The following is a 26,326-nucleotide window of genomic DNA, read 5'->3' on the forward strand; positions in this document are numbered from 1 at the left end:
TACGTGTAATTACCTAATTTTAAAGTCAAATTCATAAGCTATTTAATTTACAATTACTTGATCTCAACTAGATATGTTTACAGTTTGAGAGATGGAAGGCACATATAAATAATGACTTTAGCAATTCAAATGTCCATGCATTTCTCACACAAAGTATTTGTCAAGTTGTAAAGATTGAGCAATGCATGCATAATATCAGAGCAACATTAATGCTACGCACGTCCTCTTAATTGCAATAACGATGCAGTCAAATAACAAGACTGGAACAAATGCGTTATAATGTATTTATGATGAGGTATCCATAGAATTCCGTTATACGTACTATAACGGGGTTTAAACGAATGCGGAAGTAGGGGGCGATAAAGCTCTAGTTCCGTTAGACAACGTGATCCAACGCCTCAAACTCCTTGTTCTTGGAGAAGCGAGGCCGCCGAGATAACAGAGCGACCTGCCTTTTCCCTCCGTAGAGCAGGTCGGCAACCGTTTAAAAGGCGCAGCCTTTGTTTAAGTCCTAGGTGACCCCTTTCTATCCCGTTTTCTTTCCCCGCTGTATTTTGATCACCATGGCGGCGAGTGCAAAACGAAAACAAGATGAGAAACACCTGAAGATGCTGAGAGAAATGACGAGTTTGGCTCCCAACAGAAGGTGCTTTGACTGCGACCAGCGCGGCCCGACCTATGCCAACATGACTGTGGGCTCCTTCGTGTGCACCTCCTGTTCTGGCATCCTGTAAGTATTAAGTTGCCGGGTGACCTTCGCTTAGACATGGCGCACACAACGTAACGTCTCGGTGGGCTTCACATACATTGTAACGACGGATCCAAGCCAGTTAGCTAACAACCGCTAGCTTACGTTAGATAGTCACCCGGTAGTGTCATCATCACTGTGAGTTTAGCGGCTTTGACACGGTCCTGATGTGCTGTGTTGGGCGGGGTACTTAGACGTGCTAATGCTGGGCACAGTAAGCTAGCAAACTACCTGGGGTTACTCCAGCTTCCAGAGGTATCCAGTGAACCTCTTTAGCACTTGTGAGCTAGGACTTTAAATAGACGAGAATAGTACGAATAGTTTTTCCGCAACTTTTGCAAGCAACGTTTGAAATATGTCTCGCTGAGTTGGTTGTGGTATTGCACCTCCTCTCCTCCAATATGGACACACGAATACATGCAGGGGCGCCTCTAGAAATGTTGGGCCCCGTGGAATAATACAGTACCACACAAGTCTATACATAACCTTTTCCAACAATGGAGGACATCTAACAACTCTTTTTTATCTGCTCGGTTTGTGGCTGTGTGTCTCCACAAGACGCCAACCTTCGTATGAGAATAGACTGTGGGCTTTTGCCTCAATTTCCATGGGATATTTAAGCTACACTGACCATACCATACCATACCATTTTACCCAAAAGCTGTGTTATATATTTTATATACATATTATATTATAAATCTAGGAAAAAATAACCGTCTCCAACTGTTCCAATTTCTGTATCCTTGGGGTACCAGAGTAATGGTACGGCACGATACGTCCAGCGACTCCCAGGTCACAGGGGATTGTCACTCCCCTGTGACCTGTGTGTCTTTAACACCCACAGTTCTCATACAAAGCTTGACAAAAACCAAGCAGGAAAAAAACGAGCGCTGTTGTGCATTCTATGTCGCTATTATATATCGCTATATAGTTATTGTCATTATACAGTGTACAACGAGATTAAAGGACAGCTCTAGTAGTGCAAGTGAAGAGATAAGAGTAGAAGAAGAACAACAAAACAGTGCACCAACACCTTCGACAAAATTAGAAGGATATGTAAAAAAAAAAAAAAGTATTCTAAGTATTTACACTGGGAGCCAGTAAGGGAAATATGCAGTATATGATACAGTACATTGTACAGCAGAGTGGATGTATGTGTGGTGTGTATATTGCACGGATATACGGGTATATATGACACAGCCATCAGGTACAGCCCACACCCACACCAAGTAAAGGTACTGATCTCAGTCGAAACACAAGCCAGACCCAGGGTACCACAGAATATAACGGACAGTTATTTTGGTACTATTCCTAATGGAAATGCCAAAAAAACTTGGTGGAAACACAGCTATAGTGACATGTAAGGGTAAGGCAGGACTCCTTCGCTCACACCAATCCTTTCCCAACTGCAACAGGGAACTTCGGTGGCCATTGTATACCAAAAAGGATGTCATCCATCTTTATTTGCATAGCAAGTTTCAGCTTTAAAATGTGATACTCTTGCTGATTTACCCATTTGGCCTTCAATAGAGACATAGCAGCACAAGATGGTGTCCTCCATAAAGCAAGGCCCTTGCCAAATAAAGGCACTTAAATATATAGAACATGAAATTTGTGCCAATAAACGTTTATACATTTTTAATGTTACAAACTGACCCAAGCTATTCGCATACCTTATTGATGGCTATCAATAAGGCACCAATGAAGGTATGCGATGGACTGGCGAACTGTCCAGGGTGTAGCCCGATGTAGCTGAGATTGGCACAGCACCCCCCGCGACCCTCTGGTGGAGGATAAAGCGGTAGATGATGACTGATTGTATTTTTTATCCTGTAGCTATTTCTCATTGTATGTAGTAGAGCCTTTGTCATTTCAATAATTCCTTCAAGACTGTACTTCAGAGCACGTCTTCTGAACTGACAATATACTATATCTTTTTTCTAATCTTTTACATTGTAGTAATAGTAAAATGTTTTTCTCGAGAACCAGAAAACATACCAGAATGGCTTTCACTCTTTTAGTTGTTTGATTAAAACCTTTTGCACAAATTAACTCATGTTAATATTTTCCCACTGTCGACAGCACTATAAAAACCTATCCACAGCATTTAAGCTGAGTGTTTGACTTTGCATAGCGTTTGCCTGACTTACTGCTCTGCTCTGCAGCTGTGTAACTAAGCATTTGTATCTTGGGATTTGGGATTAGTGAAGCGTTTAGCTTGTTCTTATTCAGCTTAAATGTCCTACCTCAATTCAGCTCTCAAATGCTGCATGTTAAAAAGGTTGCTGTGGATATTCAGTATGGATACTGGCCATATTGAGAGCCAAATCTATGCTGAAATCTAGTGTGGACAATTTAGTTTTTCTTTTCATGGGTTTCATTCACTTCTTTATGAATGCCAGTTAAACATACATTCTCTAATAACTGTTTGTTTTACTGCACATATTGAATGACATGTTTTAATCTGCACATAATCACTCTTCTCTGAAGACATTTTAAGATTACTCTTATTTCTCTTAACTGAATTAACATTTGGTTCACTGAAAAAACTATTCATGCTACCATACAGTACATTAATTGACAAGTCACCAACATTACCTTGGTTTATCATAAATATTATGTTTACTCATCTTACTGAAAACATTATAGTAGAGTAAATTGTCTATTAGCAGGAAAATCAATCTGTTCATCCTGTTCTGGCCACTCATTCATTCAGTCAGCATTGACCCTTCCTTCCTTTGTGCTTTATGGAAATCACCTTGTCATTCTTCATATGAGCTATGATTATTCTGAGTGATTGATTGATTGAGTGATTAATCAATTGAATGATTATTCTAATAATTTTGCACAGGAAAATAATTTTGCTTAGTGAGCAATTATTTACTTCATACGCTGTAGTTTTATTGGTCAACAGAGACTGAACAGAACAGATGACTGGTATGACAAATTTAAAAACGGCCCGTCCCTGTCCTTTACACTTTGCTTAAGTTGCAGTTCATGTTTGACTAGGTTTAAGACCTTCATCTGTGCAAACACTTGTAACTGTTTTAACTTTGAAGGTTATTTACTGTAGCATTGGAAAGAATTAGATTGTGTTCTTCCTGATGGGCAAAGCTTGCCCTCCATTTCACTTCTGTAGTGGGTCTGCAGGGATTCCATCGTGAATGTGCCATCTGCTCACCCTGTTGAAGTCTGTTATGTGAGCTAATTGACTTATTTTATAGTTTTAGATCAAAATTCACGTTTTTCCACTGTTGTTCTCACCTTCCTTAAATCAAGACAAAAGATGTTTTAAGGGTGGGCATAAAAAAAAATCTTCCAGCAGATAAGTGCAGGTTTGAATGGATTGATGTCTGTTAGATATGTGCAGGAAGCCTTGTATGATTGTAGGCTCAGGAAGTGGTATGTCCTCACTGCTGCTACATCAGCAGCATGTGATGTTAGATGTGCAACAGGATGTGGCAGAGAGGTTATTGTCTGCTGCTCACTTTTAATTCTAGAGGGGCAAATATCTTGGATTTAAAAGTAGTAGATCAATGCACATTGCACATGTGTGGTGTATTCCTAGTTGCTACTGTTTTACAACTTCCTTGTGTCCTTTACAGTAAAAGGAAAGTGAATCTTAAAAAGATAATCTTTTTATTAGACCCACAATAAGGATCTTTACAGTGTCACAGTAGCAAAGACATTAAAGGTAAAGTTAAAAATAATAAACATGCATGTCCACTATAAATACAATATTGAAGATGTTCGACTATTAAAATTGTAAAAATAGAAAATACCGATTGCATTAATTTAATATATACCAATGAAGATTACTCCTTAACAGAACATTTGAAAGATGTGGACATTATAGTATTTTAAATGTTTAATTCATGCAGTAAGGGGTGATAACAGTGTTTACATGTCTGGGGATGGTGGCATGTGCAGGCCTACCTACCTCATAACACACTTCTATCACCATAGTTGTGGTAGTTTAATGGGTGGAGTTGGAATCTGCTATGTAAACACATTCCTTATTAAGGTGGAGACCTTCCCAGGAGGTATACCACTTGCATTGTCTGTTTCAGGAGAATGGCCCATGGCAGGAAATAACCTCATTTGGCCTATCTGTCCCTTAGTAAGCAGGCCTGCAACTGTGAAAGCATGACAGAGGTGGCATTCTGTGTCGTTGACACCCACAACAAAGACATTTAAGACAATTTTGCAGACGCACTACTTGAAACTTTGTGTTTGGGTTTCCTCTCTCCCTGGCATGCGATTTCTTAAAAAGGCATGTCGTAGTTGTTAAGCTGTGCATGTGTGACAAATTGCTGATGATTTTAATATGGTCTAATGGCTGGTAAGATAGCGGAAATATATTTGTCTTTTGATAAAAGGTGCTGAACATGATTGATGAAGACATTGCCAGTGTCTCTTTGCCAAACAGTATGGCCATCAACTGACTTTCTTAGTTTAGTTGGTCTGATGCACAATGGTAACTATTGTGCAATATCTGATGATGTCCTCATATACACTATGCAATCCAGTAGGCATGTAAATGTCGACACAGCAACTAGAGTTATTATAATCAAACTGTAAATAACTATTGTCTTTATGTATTTCTCCTCATCAATAATTAACAGTTACTTGTGCACCGATGTTATGGTATGAACATTGTTATCATATAATTGCCTTACTGATATTGGGAACAAATGTAACTGAATGAAGATTGTTAGACCTCTGGTCCCCCCCCCCCCCCCCCCCCCACAGAGAGAGAAAGAGGGAGATGCAGCAGAGAATCATAAATATGCTACAAAAGATAATTTATTCGTCACACCGCAGCTCCCTGCTACACCAGAGTCGTCTGTCCATTTGTAACATCTGATTTACAGACACGTGGTAACCCAGTCTGACCCACTTAATGTAAAACAATCAGACATATAGGATCAGTCTGATTGTGCTGCCGAGCATTTACAGAAAATTTGCAATTATTTTAGCAATGGTTTAGGGCTTTTGTTATATCACTTTTATAATTATGTCGCTACTTTGGTCCTGCAGAATTATGTGGGGTTGTGTGGGTCTGTAGGACGTTGCTAGCCTCAGTAACAGACTGGAATCCAGAACACAGCCATTGCTGACAGTTATATTACATACAAGAGTTGCCTCCTTTTGTAAGTTTGAGGATGACGTTTCACAGTTCAGAAATAATTTGAATTAAGTCAGAGAGGTAGTGGTTATGGTTTTAATGCACAATAAACTAACCCAAAGCTAAATAACAGTCTTAGCTGACCATAGTTGGACAACTGGATACTGAGATGCTGCATCATATATAAGCCTTAAGGGCTATGTCACTTTCTCTGTGTCTGACCTAGTTTCGTTTTCATGAGGCAAAATCTGATCACTGACCTACTGTACTCAGAGTGCTGAAAAACACACCCAGAAGAAAGCAAAAACACAACATTCTAAATGCTGCATTATCTGGTGTTAATACACTACCAACTGGGATGTTAATTAAAAACCATTAGGTTGTTAATTGCCTTTAAGAATAGAACTAATTAAAACTGTAACACCTCGAATGTGCCAAAACACCACAATATGCAGCTATTGTACAATGTTTTAAATTGAAACTAAGAAAAAGACATAGATTGCTATTATTTATTGTGGTTGATTTGCTGCTCACATGGTGTATGGAGTAAGGGTTTCTTTATGTTTCATTAGAAATAATTATCAATATGTTATTTGTAACATTTTGTATAGTCAGCTGATCAGTGGGTGTAAAAAAAAAAAATATATATATATATAGAGGCTAGAGATGTGAACACGTTTTGATGACCACAGTGAATAATTTAGCAGTGTTGTCTAGTATTTCACTGCCTTTAGGATTTGACCTGTATGTGTATGACATTGTTTGTAATTGTGACACTGGATCCAATGTCCTAGCGTTGTCATGACTACCTTACAGAACTGAGCAACTAAACGTTGTATTTTATTATATGCAAGACACTACATTCAATGTTGGCATATATTTAACTGCACAGTTTTGTTTTGATATAGTTTTTCCAGGTGCGTAGTTTAAGCACTTGCTACATGCAATGTAATGTAGAACCAGCTTGCTCTCTTTACTCTCTGTGCTTGTTAAGTCAGTAATATTATCTAATATTTTGCTAAACAGAACATTTTTCATCAAACATCAAAGCACTTCAATAGTGAATCGAGTATTAATGTCTTAAGATTGCAAGCTTGATTCCAGTCTATTTACAGACCACTTTACATAGAACTTCAAAGCAGGAAGGATGGATAAAATATTGGATCCCAGACCAAAACACCACATCCCCAGTCTTTAGTCTTTAATTCTATGTTGAACATTAATCAACAATAAATTGTCTTTTATTTGATTCTAATGCCTGCAGCCATGCAGCCAAAGCATTCAGATGAATGCTAAATGCTTAAATCAGTTTTTACTTACTTCTAAGTCCAAGAAACATTTAGGCAAGCAGACTTGGATTGGCTCTTTTAGGCCATTACAGGTATTTTAAATTTGGGCCAACACGTCATGAGCTGTGACCTGCTCAGGGAAATGAGCAGGGCTTGTAAGGGCTAATGTGTGGTCCTCCATAATGGAAGTTTCTATATTTAGGGAAGCGCTTAGCCTTTTATTGCAACCTTAGTATTGACAACCTCAGTTCAGTCAGTAGCAGTTTAACTTCCATTATTCCTTTTCTTTTGTTGTAAGCTTTTCTCTCTGTCAATCCCCTTTGTAAAATTGTCTTCCTCTCCCCAGTAGCGCACACCAGCAACTCAGATTCTTGCTAATTAAATGGCCCTATCCTGAGAGGTGGCATCTGGAGTAAGTCCAGATGAGGTTTTTGTTTAGTGCGTTGAAATTTAATTGACCCCCATTTCTGCCTCCTCACCTACAGGCGAGGACTGAATCCACCCCACAGAGTCAAATCCATCTCCATGACAACCTTTACGCAACAAGAAATCGAGTTCCTACAGAAACATGGAAATGAGGTAAGGATGCCTATGATCTGCCATTTCACATTTGTTAATTAAAATTAGGTTAAAATATCTCACTGGTCTGGAAGGTTGATTTTTCAATATAGTTCAGCCTTGCATTATACTGTTAAAATCCCACATTTATTATCCCATCTATTGTATTTTTAATTAACAATCTAAAAATAATACTCCTCAGAAATCTTGACAGAAATATTGCGAGTATGTACGAGTCATACCTCATTAGACAAATGTAAAACTTTGTCTTTTATTTAATGAAACATAGAACCCTATATAAAATTGAGTAGAACTACAATCTGTGTCATTTATATATACATATTGTTTTTAGATATTTTATGATATATAACACTGGTGTTATTGTGTTTTTCTGTCTTTTCTTTGGAAATATGGAATAGTTTTAATGCATTAACCTTTACACACTGACAGTAGTATGTCAGAATCGGTCATAATTGAGTTTTGCAATTAAAAAGGAGAAGTGACCCAGTTGTGCTTTCTTATAGAGCCATCTCATTAATTTTACTGATGCGTATCGCTTTTGAGGAGTGCAAAATCAGTTTGTCTCTCAAGTTCTAGCTCACTCACTTATCCATCTTGACCACCTAGAGTAGCAACACATGTTTGCATATCACACAGAAGAACCAAAGTGCATTATCAGTCATAAACCATTTCTGGTAAACGCAGTATAAAATGGAGCGATGCCACCTTGGGAGTGCAGTCTATTAAAAGTTTTAGCAAAGTGGCAAGGCAGGCAGACATGCAGGAGACCCAAGGTTGAAGCTGATAGATATATCCTTCATGCCTGGTTGCTATAAATGTATTCAAGTTGCTTTATGTCTTGTGACAGAGAGAACGAAAACAAATGTTGTGTTTGTTCATTACCAACTGGTGTTTTAAATGTAACTAATGATTAAACAAATTGAACTTGAATGTGCATGAGTATGTCCTTGTGCAGCAAAGCCAGCTGATCAACTTACAGCGGAAGTGTATGCACAACAAAAGCACAGTTGTTTCATCTGCAGTGCAGGTCGTTATATACTAATCGCATATATACAGTACATGAAAACTAGAAATCTCTCCTCACAGGCTTTGCAAATACTGTAGGAATGCTATCCAACCTAAGGCCTAAAATGACCCACTATCTTTTTACTCTGAGCAACTATTTTCAGCCAGTGTTTAAAAAAAGATAGTTGGCAATTAAATGACATGGCATTTTGTGCATTTAAGTGATACAAATATTTAAAATAAGTTGTCTTTTGGGGAATTTGTGCACATTGTTTTGCACCAAGAGTCACATTGTGTTCCCGTTTGTTACAGGCATGTAAACCGACGTGGCTTGGCCTTTATGATGACAGAACCACCTCAATACCAGACTTCAGAGAACCACAAAAAGTCAAGGAGTTCCTTCAAGACAAATACGAGAAGAAGCGATGGTAAGTTTTACAAGCTGGGAGTGCAGCAATATGAAGGGTCCTTTGACAATGTGTGCTGTGTAGACAGGTTTTCTGTTCTTCTTCCTGGCTTGGAATTTCTCACAGGCATCTCAAAGCAGTTAGCCCCAAGCACGGCACTGGATACCCTTCCTTAAATGTACACAATGTTGGATTATTCCAGTGAAGCTGCTATGTATACAGGGTTAGGTTAGGATTTGTTCTGTTCTTACTAGATTAAGCATTGGTTTTATTGACACCATGCAACTTGGCTGCCAAAACTACTGAAAGCAGGGTTTTTTGACCGGCCTAACCAACAAGTACCTGTCATATTGTGAGTTAGTCATCAACTGTAAATATTGTTTTTTGTAAAACTGTTGATTTATGCAGTGAAAATGTTTTCACAAAGGACTGAGACCTGTAAGTGACACATGGAGTAGATATTCAGGAAATAATTTAGACTATGTAGCTACATACAACTGCCAATTTAATTACTTTAGGTTTTAGTGCTTTTTTTTGTCTCTTGGTGTTAAGTCAGAAGTCTGAGAAAAATGAGAGGGAGGAGCAGTGCATGTCGGAACATGCTCCCATTTGCTGCAGACAGACATTCTCACTCACAAAGGCCTCTCTTCTGTAACCCAAAAATACACACAAAAAACACCAGTTTTGTTCTATTGCATCACAGATTATAACAATTTCTTAATTCCATTAGCCAAAAAATGTAAATAGTTTAAGAAGTTAAGTTGTGATGCACTGTTTTTTTTATATACTGTATATTAATGTAGATTTCCTGGGTTTTTGGTGTGTAGTTTTCTGTAATGTGTACAATGTGAACTCTTTCTAGGTTTGTCCCCCTTGAGCAAGCCAAGGCAGTGGCATCAGTCCATGCTTCCATCTCTGGCTCCTCAAACAGCAGCACCAGTAGCACCCCAGAGGTTAGACCACTTAAATCCCTGCTGGGGGAGTCAGCCCCCTCCATTCACCTCAACAAGAACACCCCGCCGAATCAGGTGAGATATATGTGGTGAAATAGTGTATAATTCACCTCTAACAATATTTTAAGGTGTGTTATTTGGTGGGCTATGACATTATAGTTTTCCCAAAGATAGCATTTTAGGGCTCCCAAAACACTGGTTCCATGTGCATAACCTTGCAGTCTCCTAAACTAATTGATGTATGTATGGACCTTTTAGCTAGAAAAGCAGGTACATATGCAGGTGTATAGGGCCCGTATACAACCAACACTCACTATGGGAAAACGATGATGTCATAGCACCACCTCTCTTTTGGTCTCCGTTTCTGTGATTGTATAAATTGTAATTTGCAGTGTTACTGCACCAGCTACATCATTTAGAGTCTGTCTGGGTGTTTTCTGTGTACATTTAAAGTTTTGTTTCTATGTGGCTAAAGCCTAATCCATCTCTTGTGTTCACCAGTCTCCAGTGGTGAGCCGTGGACAAACCCATCAGCAACACCTCCATGAAAAGAAGTTTGACCTCCTCAGTGACTTGGGTGGAGACATCTTTGCTGCCCCGCACACTGTCAATGCAGGCACCACCTCCAGTTTTGCTAACTTTGCACATTTCAACAGCCACACAAGTAAGGAAATTAAGACTAACATGAATTTCTATCCAAAAACTGAGCAAACATTATGTGAAGCAAAATGTGAAATGTGTTCATATAGTGTATTTGTCCAGAGGTAAAATGGGTGTCCAGATAAACCATTTGTTTACTAAAAATTAATCCACACCTGAATTTTCAGTGCTCATCTGATGAGGAATCTTCTCAGAGCTACTATAGACAGACATCACCATGGTGACTAATGTCTGTATCTTAGGGCTATTAGTGTTTCCTTGTCATGGACAGTAATGCCCTTTTATTTCCCCCTCAAATTTAGAGCCACCATGACTCAATTTTAATGCAGTGACTGCATGTGCATCTCCACAAAGCAAACATTAGCACAGATGTGCAACTTGTATGGTCTGTGGTCCCATCAAGGAGTACAGACATTTTCATTGGAGAGGCTGAATGTCAGACTATCCTGCCCACATTTACAGCTGCTAACCTGAGTTATTCTTATTTTACACCACTCCATGATAATATCTCATATTTAGCAAACAATCAGTTTTTATTTTGTTTTGCAATCTATCATCCATGTCTTTGCCTCTCATGTTTACAAATCCTTCATTATTAGCTCATCCATTGTATCCTTTCATTTTGTCTTTTGTTGATCTGTCTGCACTTCATCCTGACACCACCTCCAGCAGCACAGAATGCCAACGCAAATGCAGATTTTGCAAATTTTGATGCATTTGGGAGCACTTCTGGGTCATCAGGTGGTTTCTCCTCCGCACCCCAAGCCCCATTCCAACTCTCAAATACAGGTAGAGCAAGTTCTCTCCACGGGACAAACTACACTCATCCACATCACTTATTAAGATATTAGGTTTTTGATTTTGATTTTATTTTTGTATATATAAGCAAACAAAACAAAACACCCTATTCAAATGCATCACATGGTCTTTTATGTTATTTGTCAAGCCATCACTTTGTTCTGTGTTTTCACTGCTTTCCATATGTGCACTGACTGTTCATCCAGTGTTCAATTTTTAAAGGGACCTGTTTTATAACCAGAAAATTTAACTGAAGCAAGTTTGGTTCATATATTATGCAATGGCAAACAAACTTCTGTTGACTGAAGTTAAACAAATGACATTATGTTTACCGTCCATTGTATGTGCTGAAGGCAATGAGCTTAAGTAATGTGCTACAGAGAATATACATGGCATGCAGGTTCTAAAGGCATTAACTCTTAAGTGCCACTTGTAGCATTTATCTATTGTTGTAGTTTGACTTTTGAAAGTCAATTTTTTTCTAATGGGATAGGATACATAAAATTAAGCCACTTGTCTGTAAAATAAACATCAAACTTCTACTATATTTTGAATATGCAATAACATTGAAGCAATTGTTTTTTTAAGAGATGATAACCTTGTACATAAAGATCACTGTATAGTTATTAGATTAATGCAAATCATTTAAAATCAAAACTGCTCTGCCCTTCTCTTTGTGCCCTATGCTTTTTCTTCCTCTCACAGTCCAATGACCATTGTCAATTTAGATAGTCTCATCCCAGGAATACCTGTTCAGGGTGTTTTAGCCTTTTGTCTAGTGTCGGTTGAGATTAAAGACCAACCACGTGAGACTCTTAGGTGGGTAGTTGGTCATTTTAAAGGATGGACTGATTTGGGGGGGGCCTGGTCTCAGGATGATGTCATGTACTACAGTGCCCTCTGCTGGTGATCTTTTTTGGTAACTTTCTTCACTTAAGCGTGCCTGATAGATAAACCTCCCTCTCTCTTGTGGTTTAGCTAAATAATCCCTGTCTCACAGACACCAACTGTGCTATCTGGGCTCAGCTGTTCATTCTGTCGCGTGTACTTCATTCTTTGCTTTAACAGCACGTGAATTTCTTGGACTTCATGCTTTTTCTTTTCTTTATTTAATATTTTCTCTGGTTTTGTTGACATCATTTTAATTTCCTTCCACCCTGTCTTGCATGGTTTGTCCCTCCATTTCTCCGTCTCCCTCCCTCTTTGATTTTTGGCTGCCAGCGTTCACTGTACTTTCATCCAGCCGCAGTGTGGGTGAGTTTGCTGCTGCTCTGCCTCTCCAGGGTGCTCACAGTAAGTCTTTCTCTGGGCTTTTGTAACTTTCCCTTTTTCCACCTTCTCTAATCTGTAGTCTCCCAGATTCTTCTGAATATAATGTATGTGTGAGCATGGAGAACTTTTTGTTTTAGAAACTCTAAATGATGGCTCTAATGATACTGGTTAAAAAGCTGAACAGCTTTTAATAATCAAACAAATGTAGGGACATAAGAGCAAAGTGTAAAAGAAAACCAAGAGAACAAGGTAGAACATGGATGTTAATTATATTAAAATACTTCGACAACTTGAAGTCATGAGATCTACTTTATAAATGATAATGATAATTTGGATTATTTTGATAAATTAAGTTGCCAAAAATTAGCTTTCTATAAGAAACAATTAGGTTTCTACAGTGGTAGGATTTAAGCAGTCTTGACTATGCTGTGTTTTATGCAAACACATTTGCATTTTTCTTTGTTTCGATTTTCTCTATAAAAAATAGAGTTTGTGACGGATGTGTCATAGATTTGTTTCCCTGGTAACAATTGTGTCTGGTAAAGTGATCATCTATTCATCATTGTTTTGCTAGACTGATATTAATTAACTTTCCATATTACTTAAAGATTTGTGTTTGTTTTTCTTTTACTTTCTTGATCCGCAGTACGGTGATGAACTGAGCAGAAAAGGGGCTGCTCTTTAAATCATATGCCTCATACACAAACAAATGCACATTTTATGCAGTCCATAGTACAGCGTTGTACAAAATTATTTCTCTCAATCCTATACAGATAATGCAGGGATCGCAGCCCAAACCAATGTTACTCCGCTGTTTCTTTGGTCCCTTTTTTACGATCTTAATGCTTCTTATATTACTCAATGAACATACAAGCCCCCCCTTTATGACTTCTAAATCTCTCTCTTTCATACAGGTAGCGCCTCAGGGGGACTAGCAAATACCAGTTTTGCAAATTTTGACACCTTCCCCAAATCGTGTAGTGCTGACTTTGGAGCCTTCAGTTCCTCCTCCCAGAGTAACTCCACAGGAGCTGGTAGAGATGCTGTACAGAGTACTAGCATCCCTCCTGATAGATACGCCTCCCTGGCTGACCTGGATAACATGTTTAGCTCTGCCAAAACAGAGCAAGGTAAACTTCTCCTGCCTAGCCCGTTTTATAGGTCTCAAAATAGCGATAAACATTGAAGCAGCCTCAACTAAAAACAGTCTGTAATCTAATTTAAGGATGCAGGGAAAAACTCCTCAATGTTACACTTTCTCCTGCGAAATTCCAATTCTTTGACATAAAAATGAGCATAGTCTTGATTGTATGTTGAGATGACCCTCTCTCCTGACTTCATCATAATGGAACCAGTCTGTATCAGGACACATTCATATTTTGGGAATACCTTGCTTTTATATTACGGTCACAATTCCTGCATTCGGTAATGTGTGTATTGCACTGGGCTGGCACTAGTTTATTTTGCTCCTACTGTGCTTGAACTGTGTCTCTGTGCTTCAAAATGAAGATTTCCTGATAATTTAACATTTATTCACCATTATTTTTATTAGGTTGCAAATGCGCGGGACCTATCGCGGGACCTTTTGCTTGTGTCTTTAATGTTACAAATGTCCTCCTGGATTAGCCGTGCTTAGGAACAATGATCCCAGCTCTGTTGTTGTTTGCTTCTATTGCAGGAGGTATCCCAGGGGTGACAAGCTCAGCCACTGCAACTGGAGTGGGTGGTTTGCCTCAGAAACCCCCAGCAATGTCTGCTGGGGGGGATCGCTATGCTGCTTTAGCTGAGCTTGATACTGTGTTTAGTTCCTCAGCCCCTGCCACCAGTGTGTATAATACTGCCAGCACGTCACAAGGGTAAGACTATGCATATATTTTATGGTTCGTTTCACTTTCTGGTACGGATCTTCCTCGGGACAGAATGATTGTACAGATATGCCAAATACCAACCATTTAATTGCATAATGGCAGCCAATTGGTTGAACAGGTGTGGGTAATCATCCAGACAGAAATAAGAATAAAGAAAGGTTATTCAAATTCACTTGTTTACTAAAGTGAATTCACACATGCAAATGGGAGGTATTCGACATATCTGGGAAATCACATTGACCTGAGGATGAGCATACTCCCTTTCATATAACATAATGACGTTTTCTCTGGTCTTTAGTTGTATCTACTGCCTTCCTGAGTGGGTTGATGTGTTGTTTTTGTTTCTCTGCAGGAGTGTGTTTGGCTCAGAGACTGGGGTGTCAAAAGCACAGACTCAGCAGGTTCTGCCTGGCATGGTTCAGGGTTTTGGAGGTGAGTGAATCCACAGGTAGTTTTCCGGTGGCTAATGATACAGTGATCTGTTTTAAGGAACACTAATGTTGAAGAGGCCATCAAGTAAATAAATGTAGTGTTCCAGAGAGCAGTGGACTGACAATGGACATCAATAGATCCTCCACAAGTGGATGTTTTTGTATTTAGATCATTGTTGTGTTTCAATCTGTGTACTGATATTTGGTGACTTGATGCGTCTCTCCATCAGCTCAGTCAACCAATCCATTTGTGGCTCCTGGCATGGCCCCTACACCGCCCCCCACCAACCCATTCCAGAGTAATGGTAGAGCAGCATCTGTGGCAGCAGCAGCAGCAGCAGCAGCAGGTGAGCACTGTATGTGTGTGTGTGTGACTGTGTAGCACAGCTAGTTCACCACCCACTAGCATTGGCAGTGTAAAATTGTGTTTGTTAGTTTGTAATGTAAGTGGTCTGTCTGATTTATTTTGCCATTCTGGACAGGCGTGAGGGTTCTTCATGGGCAGGTTTACCCTCCTACCTATGGTACGTTCCCTTGTGCACTCTGTGTCCCCTTTGCTGTGATGCACCTTTCTCTGGCAGTGCCTCATTTTTCCTGATGTAATGTATCAGGAAAAATGTTGGAATGGGTAATGGTAGTGTCATGATGCAAATGAAAAAAAACAATAATAATACAATAAATATTTCACCATATGGGTTAGGGTTGGGTTAGGGTTAGGGTTAGCTTTAGTTTAAAATTGGTGGGTCTACTTAAGGAGATCTCTGTGCTGAACCTTTACCCATGGAATAAAATGCAATGACTAATTGGACTTTATTTATATATAAATGTTTTTGTCCCCTTGAAAAATAATGAGGAATTTAAAAGGAGCTGTAGGCTAAGTAAAGTACAGTTGGACATAAATTCACCTTGGGTTTTGGATGACGTGGTCAGTTTTTTTTTTTTGTAAGTGGGAGTAGAAATATTTAATACTGATTTTATGCCACATCTCATAAAAACAATGCCTTACTCAACATCTTCCTCCCTGCCTATTAGAGACATCAATATATCTGACCTTGACTGACTATCACGTCACTTATCCTGTAATATTATTCAAGATCTGACACCATTCCAAAGGATTTTTTTTCTCCTTCTCCTCATTTTGCCTTCTAAGGTCTTTAATCTCTCCCATAATCACCTTTTGCTGTTTTGAAACTGTTATATCTTCTGGCATAAAGTTAAGTTACTTTTTATCTATTCCACTTCCTCATCAGTGACAACACTTCTTTTAGGTAGCATCTTACATAAAACTCACCGCCTGCAGAGGCCTGCTGCTGCTGCTGGGGCCTGGTGGCTAATGGTGTAGCCTGGGCTGTGCCTGGTGGCTGGTGGTGGAGCCTGGGCTTTGCCTGGGGCTGGTGGCTGTGGCTTGTGGCCTGGTGGCAGAGCCTGGGCAGCTCAGCTTTGCTCTGCTGCTGCTCAGTTCAGCTGAACCCATCTCCCTGCTCTGTTTGTTACATTCTGCAGTCTCACCATTAGATGTGACTAATTCTTATCCCCTGGACCTTTGCTAATAAGAGTAGTTAACTCCCAGTCATTCACTGTGGCATTGACTGTGTCACTTTTTTCTTATATTTAATTTCTTTCACTTTCAATCGGCTCGTTAGTTTCCACAACCAACTTCTTTATTGTGGCATGTTGTCAACTACAGCCATGTGCAATCTTTGAGGCTACTCTCATCCTTCTTCACAACATACTAGTAGTTTTCTTTCTGTGCCACCTCCTGGACAGAAAGTGTAACAACATCAAATCACCTCTAAAAAAAACAGGGGAACAAATTGCAATAAGAATTTATTTCTTATCCCTGATGTGCTGTAGCATTATTTTTACTTTAATTCGTTGTTGACTACGTTGTAATCCATGGTTACTGCCGTGCAGTACCCCTGTATAAGCTGCTGATATGAGCCATGTTAATGGTTATGTTGTCGCTCTTCAGGTGTTGCTTAATGTGATGAACGTGTATTAATTAAACTGGTTGCTCTCTTGCTATTTTGCAGCATCATTTGGCACAGGTTCCATGAGTATGCCTGCTGGATTTGGGAATACTGCAGGCTTCAACCTTCCCACCAGCTTTAGTGGAACCTTCCAGCAACCCTTTCCAGGCCAGGCTCCTTATCCTCAGCCTCCTGCCTATCCCCAGCAACCTAATGGTATATATGTATCAAGATACGACATTTAGTCACATTAGCATTTAAAATTCAGCCTTATATAAATTACAATGAAACCGATTAGTTATGAAATTGTTTGGCCTTCAAGTTGTTCTACTCTGGTGTGGCCTTAGGCTTGCTCATTTGAGCATTTTGCCTTTGTTGTCAATATAATATTTGTGTTCTATTGTACATTATTGACTATGTGCATGTCTTTTAGGTGGAGGATTTCCAGCCTTTGGCCAGACCAAGCCTGCTGTGACTCCTTTTGGTCAGGCAGTGGGTGGACCTATGGTTTCCAGTAACCCATTCCTGGTTAGTAACAAGGCTACATAAAATGACTTTCTGTGGAATTAAGTTTAGAGTAATGTTAACTAGAGATCATTACTATTCCTCCTATTTAGCTTTGAATAAATCATTGACTACATTGTTTTCAGTTTCAGTAAAAATAGAAAGTGATTGAGTAAAAGATTGACATGATGATTTTTATTAATGTATTGCAGATTGTGGATTTGTAACTGTGTATTTGTTTCTCCTCTTTTCCTTCCAGGGTTCGGGTCCATCTGCACAGTATCCCGCAGGAGGCTCTTCAACAAATCCCTTCTTATAGCATTCCGTTCAATCAGCTGCACTACAGGGTCAACAACTGGCACGCTCGCACTGTTTTGTTTCAAAAAGTAGCTTTAAAATCACAATGTTTGTAAGACTTTGTTTTCTTTTTTTTTTTTATATTGAGTTTCGTCAACAGTGGAATAAGGTGAATAAGTCCTGCTGACACTACCTAAGGCTACAAAACAAAGTGATGGTGTGTGCAGAGGTTGATCCCTCCTCTCTATTTCACCTGTGAACTGGCCTGGCCTTTACTGAGCCACAATGTATAATCAAACTGGCTGAAAACTTAAGTTATTGCAAATAGTATATTCCATTCATTATACTGCAATTCTGTACATTTTTCATTTAGGAAATTAGCTCTTTGTGCATATCAGTATTTGTATCTAATGCAAGATTAAGACAGAGACATTGCTTGGAAAATCCAATGGGTACTGCCAGTAACCATACTTGTAAAGAATCCGTTAATTTCTCACAAAACAATGCATATTCTATTGTTGAGACATAGAAGAGGAGGAATGATGCATCATGGAAAATTGACTTGTTTCTCTGCCATCCCCTACCTGACTGATGGAGGGCCCTCGTCACAGTGCTTCTCAATTGTAGTTAACCATGTCCATATGTTGGTAACAAGAATGGAAGATGAACTGAAAACCACTTGCTTTGGGTATAAAAAATTTAAGTTAATGTGTAAATATATATATTATATATATACAGTATATATATTAAAATGAATTTTAAGTAAGAAGTGACCAAATCATTCATTTTTATGGATCTATGGACATTTTGTATATTTGTTTTGTATAAAGAAAAGATCTGTATTCATGGCGTTGCAATCAGTAATTTGAAATGTTATATTTATATATTTCGGTTTCAAATTGTTGTGCGCACACAGTGTGGACCTAAAGCACAAGTGATTATTGCAGCTTCCAATGCCCTTCAGGTCCTGTGTTTGTCAAAGCCTTACATTTTCATTTGTGTCCGGAGGGGTTTGAGTTTTGTGTCTTCGTGCTCTCCAAATGGTAAACAGCCCCCGGAGGGAAAAAAGGACAGCGATGAATGAGAAGTAGCTGGCATATATTGTGAACTGCAAAAGAGTTTAAAATGATGTTAAGTAGTTGTGTAAACACGTCTGCTGTATATTATCTGATCAGATAGCCCACCTGGGGAATGATGGCCAGGCCCAATCCTCCACTGTCAACCACGACAGAGGTGATGATGGTCTGTAGAGCCAGCGCTCCAAAGTTGTTTGTTCCAAACACAAGTGCATATCTTTCCATTGACAGATCGGCTGCAATCTGGTACCTGCATTAAAGATAATACGTTTTCCCTCAATTGTGATTAACTGTAAGCACAGTAATAGTAATAAGGTCACATACTTACATGGCTATTGTTATCAGAAGCATGTACAGGGACTTGAAAATGACGTAACTGATGTAGCAGACCCATATGTTGTTGATGAAGGTCATGAGGAAAAGTGCACCCGCCCCTAATCCAGAGAATCCGCCCAGAGCCAGCTCTCCCCACTTCTCCCATCTCACTTCAGTGAAGCCTATACCATAGGCTGTAGCTGCACCTGCAAAAACACATCCATATAGTGTTAGGATTATTGTAGTGGTATGACTGTAAATGAATGTGATACCTCAAAAGTTTGCCATTTGCTGAGATGTGTCAAAAATGCAAAGGGCCCAGTGAATTTGATGTACTGGTCATAACAATGGGAGCATCCACATTATATGTTACTTATAAATGACTCCATTCCCACATGTATTCTACACTGGAAATCCGTAATTCTTACTCATCAGGTTGGACACTGCTTCCACACCGCCGTTGTAGATGCTGAAGTTCTGTGAAGGCTCCACATGCTCCCACAGCACCTGCACAGTTATTACATGTTGCACTTACATGTTTCAGGGGCTGCATTTGATTATTTCCAATTTGAAGGAAGGAGAGGTACAATTTGCTTTGCTGCTAACCCACGTGGTGTTTTGATTGGTACAATTGAATGTGACATTTCCTTTTTCACTCTGATGTTGGCTTTACAACTGACCTGTACATAATTGACAGTCTGGTTATAGCCACAGGTGGCCATTGCCCACCACACTGACCAGTAAAGCAGTTGTCTGGAGGAATAGCACTGGCGGAAATCGTTCCACAGCTGAAGGAGAACTTTGGTGCAGCCTTCTGCTTCAACTGACTCAACAAAGTCCACAGCCTGAGCACCAGTTTCTCTCTGTTCATTCACAGCTTCCCCTCTTTCTCTGCTGTTGTCCACCTCTTCACCTCTCATTCCCTCCAGGGATATCGTCGATATGCGTGCATGTTTTGTCCCATCTGCGCTGCTTCTTCTTCCCTCTGTTGCTGTGTTCTGTCCAGGACGCCTGCGATGAAAGAACATGCTCTGCTGTGGCATTGGCAGGAGGCAAGAATCAAGGAGAGCGATGGTGGTGAGAACCAGAGTCAACACCAAGATGTTGTAGTAGGACAACAGGTTGAAGCTGACAAGAAGCTGGCCCAGAACAGAGCCCACTGTGTACCCTAGGAGCTGGACACTGCGGCAGTACGATGTGGCCTTCCTGTATCTCTTCTGATCTACCACACTACAATAAAAGACAGTCATAAGGTCAGAATTAATTAAACTGTCATTCCAGTACTGGTGTCATGTGCTTTGGACCTTCAGTACCTGACCTGTAGATGTAGGAAAAGTAGGCCACTTCACTGGCTGTCACTACGCCATAGAAGAACTGCATGGCCTGCATGGCTGGTACACTTTTAGTCCACAGCAGCATTGCTGTGGTGATGAAGAGCACGACACACTGGAACACCACCACCGGCTTGTACCGCAGCCAGTCCGTCAGCAAGAACACCGGCACTAGTGCAGATAGATAGGAGTATGTCCACACTGGGAAAATTTGATTATTAACCTGATGGAGAAACATAAGCATGATTGAATGTTAATAAACAAGAAAAAGACAGAAACCGTGCTGCTTTATGATAAGATTTTACATTCCTGACTGGATCTTTACCACCAGTTCTAAACTGTTTATATTAATTTGCATGTTACTCTGAGTGTGTGTGATCCACTTTATTATTCAGGCAACATAAATAATATGCCGGACATATCTGAAAGAACACTGGTGTTTGCACATGACAGTGACAAAATGACATGAGTAAATGGACGTTTCAAAATGTGACCTTTGGACCTCACCTGTTATTTACTGTTTTTCAGAAGTCAAGTGTTTATCTTTGCTCAAGTTGTACCTGCTCTGTTGTCAGATTCTTGTCCGGCCCTGTCAAGTATGGGAAGAGGAAAGGTTCCAGAGGTTTGACTGTGCTGAAGAATCCATAGATGCACAGCAAAGTGGTGGGGAACCTCCAGTCTGACCTCCACCTTTTCACAGTCTCCATCTTCTGCCAGATTCACTTTCAGGCGTGTGAATGTGATCCTTGGAGTGTTACTCCTTTATATTTGTTTGAAACACCCACAGAAGTGTCAAGTGTCAGTTGGTCAATCAACAACTCGGTCAAAGGGCAACACAACCTTGGTGACGGCTCAGCTCACGCCATACAGGCAATCAGTACCAGGACCTTATCTCCAAGTCAAAGTAATTACTAATTATGTGTGCTATGTTGTGCTTTATGGCTGCTATTTTAATTATGGTGTTGATAAATCGTGTAGATAATACGAAAGACAATCATGTCCTGGTGTCTCTTCCTCAGCCGATATGGTGCTCAGGTTCCTGCTAACACAGCACTGTCCAGGCAGGACAGAGACATTCAGCATTCCGTGGCGTCTCTCTGCCCTGATTATTAACACAGCCAATACGGATCTCTTGAATCAAAAAAAGAACACCAGAATGAGACAGGTTTCCATCATCCTCAATACTGTCAGTCATGACAAGGATCCATACACGTCCAGTCTGCATGCAATGGCTCATATATACCACCAGGTGTCACTCTGACCTCAAAGTGTAGTGTTTGTTATTCAGCAGAGCACATTCGTGATCCACAAGTAGTGTCAAGATACAACTTAGCTTAAACTACTGAAGTTTATATCAGCGTACCCTAATGTTAATGTCCAATTTCAGTGTGTCTTCATCAACAAGCATAGCATTTTAACTTAAAGGACAACAAGGATTTCTAAATAACTTACAACATGCAAGGACTGGCATATATACAGTATGTATATATATATATATATATATATATATATATATATATATATATATATATATATATATATATATATATATATATATATATATATAAATACAAGGAACGTCTATTTGCCTGGTAATAAGATAAGTGTCCAACATGTTGCTTGACAGGCATCAAACTTGGCAGTGCCGACTTTAACGTTGTTTGGGTGAGAAATGCAAGCGATATTGGTAGAAATGTGACAGATATATCACTAGAAGAGCTGCTTCCACCCCCTCGCACACAGTGCTGACTGAATTATTTCAATCTGTCATTGTAATTATTATTATTATTGCACCACAAATACACACACAAAAAACCCAGGCACATATAGTAGAATGGGTAGTGCATTAGTTACAGGTAAAGGTATTTTTCAGTTTATTCACTGTTGTAGATTACCTTTGAAGTAAAGTGATGGATGAAATAAAGAGAGAAACTGGCACAATGAAATCATGTGTCATTTCTGATCTAAAACCAGCCCTTTTTGTGTGAACATTGCTCTGCAGAAAGATCTTCTCTGCAGTCCCTCGTAGGAGTTGAGGGACTTATTTCAAGCGTTGTGCACTGCTGTTCTTCTGTCCACAAAGAGTTGCTAATTAGAAAGAAAGTCAGTCAAACTTGCAAAATAATAGTTTGCTTGGGTGAATTCTACAGTGAACTCATTATAATGGTGATGAGAAGCATAGTCTTGCTGAGGAACTCTGCACCTGCCGCTACAGCTGAGAACAACCGTAATGCCAGCTCTCCTCACATGGCCCCAGTCACCTTAGTGCGGCTCACAGAGAAAGCTGCTGCCACACCAAAGAGAAAAATTAAGCAATTAATCTGTCATTCCACCGGTTATCAGCTCCACTGTGCATTCTCCCCGTGATTGATCCATTCGTTAATCACCACGACAGCAATACCTTCCTTGCATGTTGGTAGAAGTCTCTAAAAAAAGACCTTACACGCACATGTTTTGCTGGACTCCACAGCACCTGCCGTTTATGATGAACTGCATTCACCCTGCTCCAAGAATCAGCAATAATCAGACAACCCATTACCTTCTAACTCTATCTCCTTAATAGAAGCAATTACTCTTCTTCCTCCCAAGCTGAGCCTTGCTGAATGTTAGCCAACAGGATAATGGCGCTGCTATTCCCTTTCAAAATCAATACACATTTTCCATTTAACCAGGTGTAACTAAGACTGGCATGCTGTTTTCTTTGTCTATATATAGGTGTTGTTCTTCTTTTTCTCCCCTGTGTTAAATAAACTCTTGGTTCCAGTTCTCAATTAGTTGAAAGTCAAAGACTCAGAGAGTGTTATTCTGTGAGATTAGAGTTCAAAAGCAACTTTCACGCTTTGATTAAATGTGCTTCTGAGTGCATTATTCTGCCTTTTTCTTTTCTTTTTTTTAGTTTAAATGGCTTGTCCTGCTCCCATGAAAATGTATTGCATCGTAATAGCAATGACACTACAGGATGAAAAAGCCTATCAATTCATCCAATGAATGACCATCAAGGAGTTTACATCGTTGAATCATGTGGCAACTGGGTCCTGTGATGCCTGCAGTGTGGCCATGATGATCACGTATGATACATCATAAAAGATTAACAAAATGTGCTTTTGCTCCAGTAAAATGTCAGTCAGTCAGTCATCATCTACCGCTTTATCCTCAACCAGAGGGTCGCCAATCTCAGCTACATCGGGCGATAGGCGGGGTACACCCTGGACAGTTCGCCAGTCCATCGCAGGGCCACACACAGATAGAGACAAACAACCATTCACTCTCACACTCACTCCTATGGTCAATTTGGAGTGTCCAATTTACCTATCCCCACATTGCATGTTTTTGGACTGTGGGAGGAAGCCGGAGTACCCGGAGAGAACCCACGCACACACGGGGAGAACATGCAAACTCCATGCAGAAAGGCCCTTGTTCCAACCGGGCTCGAACCCGGGTCTTCTCGCTGCAAGGCGAGAGTGCTAACCACTACACCACCGTGTGGCCCCCAGTAAAATGTATTTATTTAAAAACATAAGATCTGTAACCTGTGCCAAGAAGTAGAGCCAAATCTCAGGAAGAGTCGATGAATCCCCGAGGTCTTGCAAAAGCGGAGGGTTCGCAAAGACCACAGTTTCATAGTTGCTGCCCCAGCCAGAGCTGCAATTATGCTATATTTTCTGTGCCTCTGAACCAGCTCCATCCTTATCCATCACTGGCTCCTCAAACCCGTGAGCTCCCAGCGGCCCCTCCTGCAGGGACTGCCAAGTGCACAGCTGTAGCCTTTTTCCCCTTGAGGCATCCAGAAGATGGGGGAAAAGAAAGAAGCTCTAATCACTATCCCGAGCGATAGCACTGGTGTGAATGTAGTTCACTCCTGTTGATTAAAATTCATGCATCATGAGCTCTTAATGCAGTGCAGGGCTTTCATAAATCTACTGGCATTCATAATAACTGTGCTGGTAAAGCAGATTAAATGTGACGTCAGACATAAAATATTATATACATTTTGTATTTACTGTGCATTCAGGCACGTAAAGCCCTTCCTGTGAGGGAGTCGGGCACTTGTTGGCGCTGATGTTGGCATTAAAATGCGCTATAACCAAGAGCATTGGCACTGTCCAGGTAACTATAGCTCTCCAATCATTCTCTACTGGAAGTCAAATTTAACTTAAATGTTTAAGTTTAAGAGATTTAACTTTAAATCTCCAGTACTTCCCTGATCATGTATAAGAGTTGGCAGTTGTATATTTTTATGGATCTCGTATTTTGTGTTTTATTGGTTGTATATTCCCTTTTTATTGCTTTTTAGTTGTACATTGTTTCAAAGCCTGTCTACTTTATGTATTTGTGCAATGTGCAGTACTTTGGTCAACTTTGTGGTTTTTAAATGTGCTGTATACATTTGGACTGGATTAGTAGTAGTAGGCCACCTCTGTGGAAGTCCCCATGGCACAGCTGACCAGCTGATGCAACAAAACAGTTGTAAAGAGATTAGATATCTTTCTCTCAGTGATTCACATCATGGTGTATTAATGATTTAAACATTCTGCTTTACTTTATATGCAGCAGTGCAGCCTATTAAACCACAGAACTGTTGTGATATAAAAAGTGCATTTTTGGCGTTCATGTCTCACCCAGCGTCAGATGGCATTGGCTCCATCCCTCCTACGACACTTGGATGGATGGATTTTCCATAAACACTATCACTGTTACTATTTCATTGTTTACAATAACAAGGGACAGTTTTCAGCTGACCTGAAGGTTTCAGGGAAAATATCTCATTGGGATTTGTCTGATATTTGGGAACACAATTGGATGTGTGATATCCAAGCTTCAGTTCAAAATTCACAGCGTCATAGATTTGAAATGTGATGAAACATTAACATGCGATATACTGTCAAAATATTAACTCTGTATTAAGATAAGAAGTAGGATATTTTATTGATGTGACACACATACCCTGAATTGTGATATGCTAATTAGGTTGTTTTCATTTGAAGTCACAAGAAAACGGAACTGAAGGGATTTTTATCAGAGAGGCAGAGAAAACAGGTAGGAGAATATGTCCACAAAGAGAACAATCGTTGGTCACCTATGGGAAATGGACAGTAATAAAGAACCTTAGTGCTTATTCACTGCTTCTGTATCTTGTCAATGACATGCTTACCCAGACCTAAAAAGCTGTGTCAGACATGTGCACCTAATAAAAAGGTAAATGCATTGTAAATGCCACTTGGACTTTCAGGTATTGAGTTTGCATAATGCTATCAGTAATAAGCTGCCATAATCTTTATGAGCTGTATGTGTCTTATTGTCACAGTTTTGACTTTGACTCCATTGGGAAATGGAAGGATGGCGAAATAAAAGGAAACAAATGTCAATATACAAGCCTTACAATCTGTCATAGATTATATTAGACAGATTATATTAGACATAAAACACAAGGTAATGATTAAACACTGATTCCATTTTCCTGCATTTAAGCATTATGGGGATTTCTTTGGAAATGATATAAGGTGTAAACACCACTTTAATATGTACAGCTGTTTAACTGCCTGTTAATCTAAATACCTAAGTAGCTAATCTAATCACAGGCCACGTGGCTTGTAAATATGGTCAAGCCAACCTGCTAAAGGGGGGAAAGATGATTTTTGAATGTGTCATGGTTGTTGGTGCTAGACTGGCTGGTCTAAGTGAACTGCTGATCTAC

The 26,326-nt window shown here is 39.7% G+C and overlaps 2 protein-coding genes across 12 annotated transcripts; one reads left to right on the top strand and one right to left on the bottom strand.

Moving 5' to 3' along the window:
- The first annotated feature begins 362 nt into the window (after positions 1-362).
- On the top strand, positions 363-18,678 carry agfg1a (ArfGAP with FG repeats 1a). 11 transcript variants are annotated; one of them, XM_058634083.1, is made up of 15 exons: positions 363-730; positions 7,651-7,744; positions 9,062-9,177; positions 10,019-10,184; positions 10,611-10,773; positions 11,439-11,558; positions 12,789-12,860; positions 13,754-13,969; positions 14,518-14,695; positions 15,060-15,139; positions 15,369-15,485; positions 15,621-15,662; positions 17,172-17,324; positions 17,542-17,636; positions 17,872-18,678. In XM_058634083.1, the coding sequence occupies exons 1-15, from the start codon at positions 564-566 to the stop codon at positions 17,929-17,931; spliced, it is 1,839 nt and encodes a 612-aa protein (XP_058490066.1). In that variant the 5' UTR covers positions 363-563; the 3' UTR covers positions 17,932-18,678. The 11 variants fall into 11 exon arrangements, with proteins under 11 accessions (XP_058490066.1, XP_058490067.1, XP_058490068.1 ...); XM_058634084.1 differs by having other exon boundaries at positions 11,442-11,558; XM_058634085.1 differs by lacking the exon at positions 15,621-15,662 and having other exon boundaries at positions 15,369-15,484; positions 17,168-17,324.
- A 207-nt stretch (positions 18,679-18,885) lies between these two features.
- Positions 18,886-21,620, bottom strand: LOC131462901 (thiamine transporter 1-like). The gene is made up of 7 exons (XM_058634466.1): positions 21,192-21,620; positions 20,619-20,854; positions 19,981-20,530; positions 19,729-19,807; positions 19,314-19,506; positions 19,094-19,235; positions 18,886-19,017 (listed from the first exon to the last, which is right to left on the bottom strand). The coding sequence occupies exons 1-7, from the start codon at positions 21,336-21,338 to the stop codon at positions 18,886-18,888; spliced, it is 1,479 nt and encodes a 492-aa protein (XP_058490449.1). The 5' UTR covers positions 21,339-21,620.
- Between the last annotated feature and the right edge of the window lie 4,706 nt (positions 21,621-26,326).

This window comes from Solea solea, chromosome 7, assembly GCF_958295425.1.
Source record: "Solea solea chromosome 7, fSolSol10.1, whole genome shotgun sequence".
NCBI lineage: Eukaryota > Metazoa > Chordata > Actinopteri > Pleuronectiformes > Soleidae > Solea > Solea solea.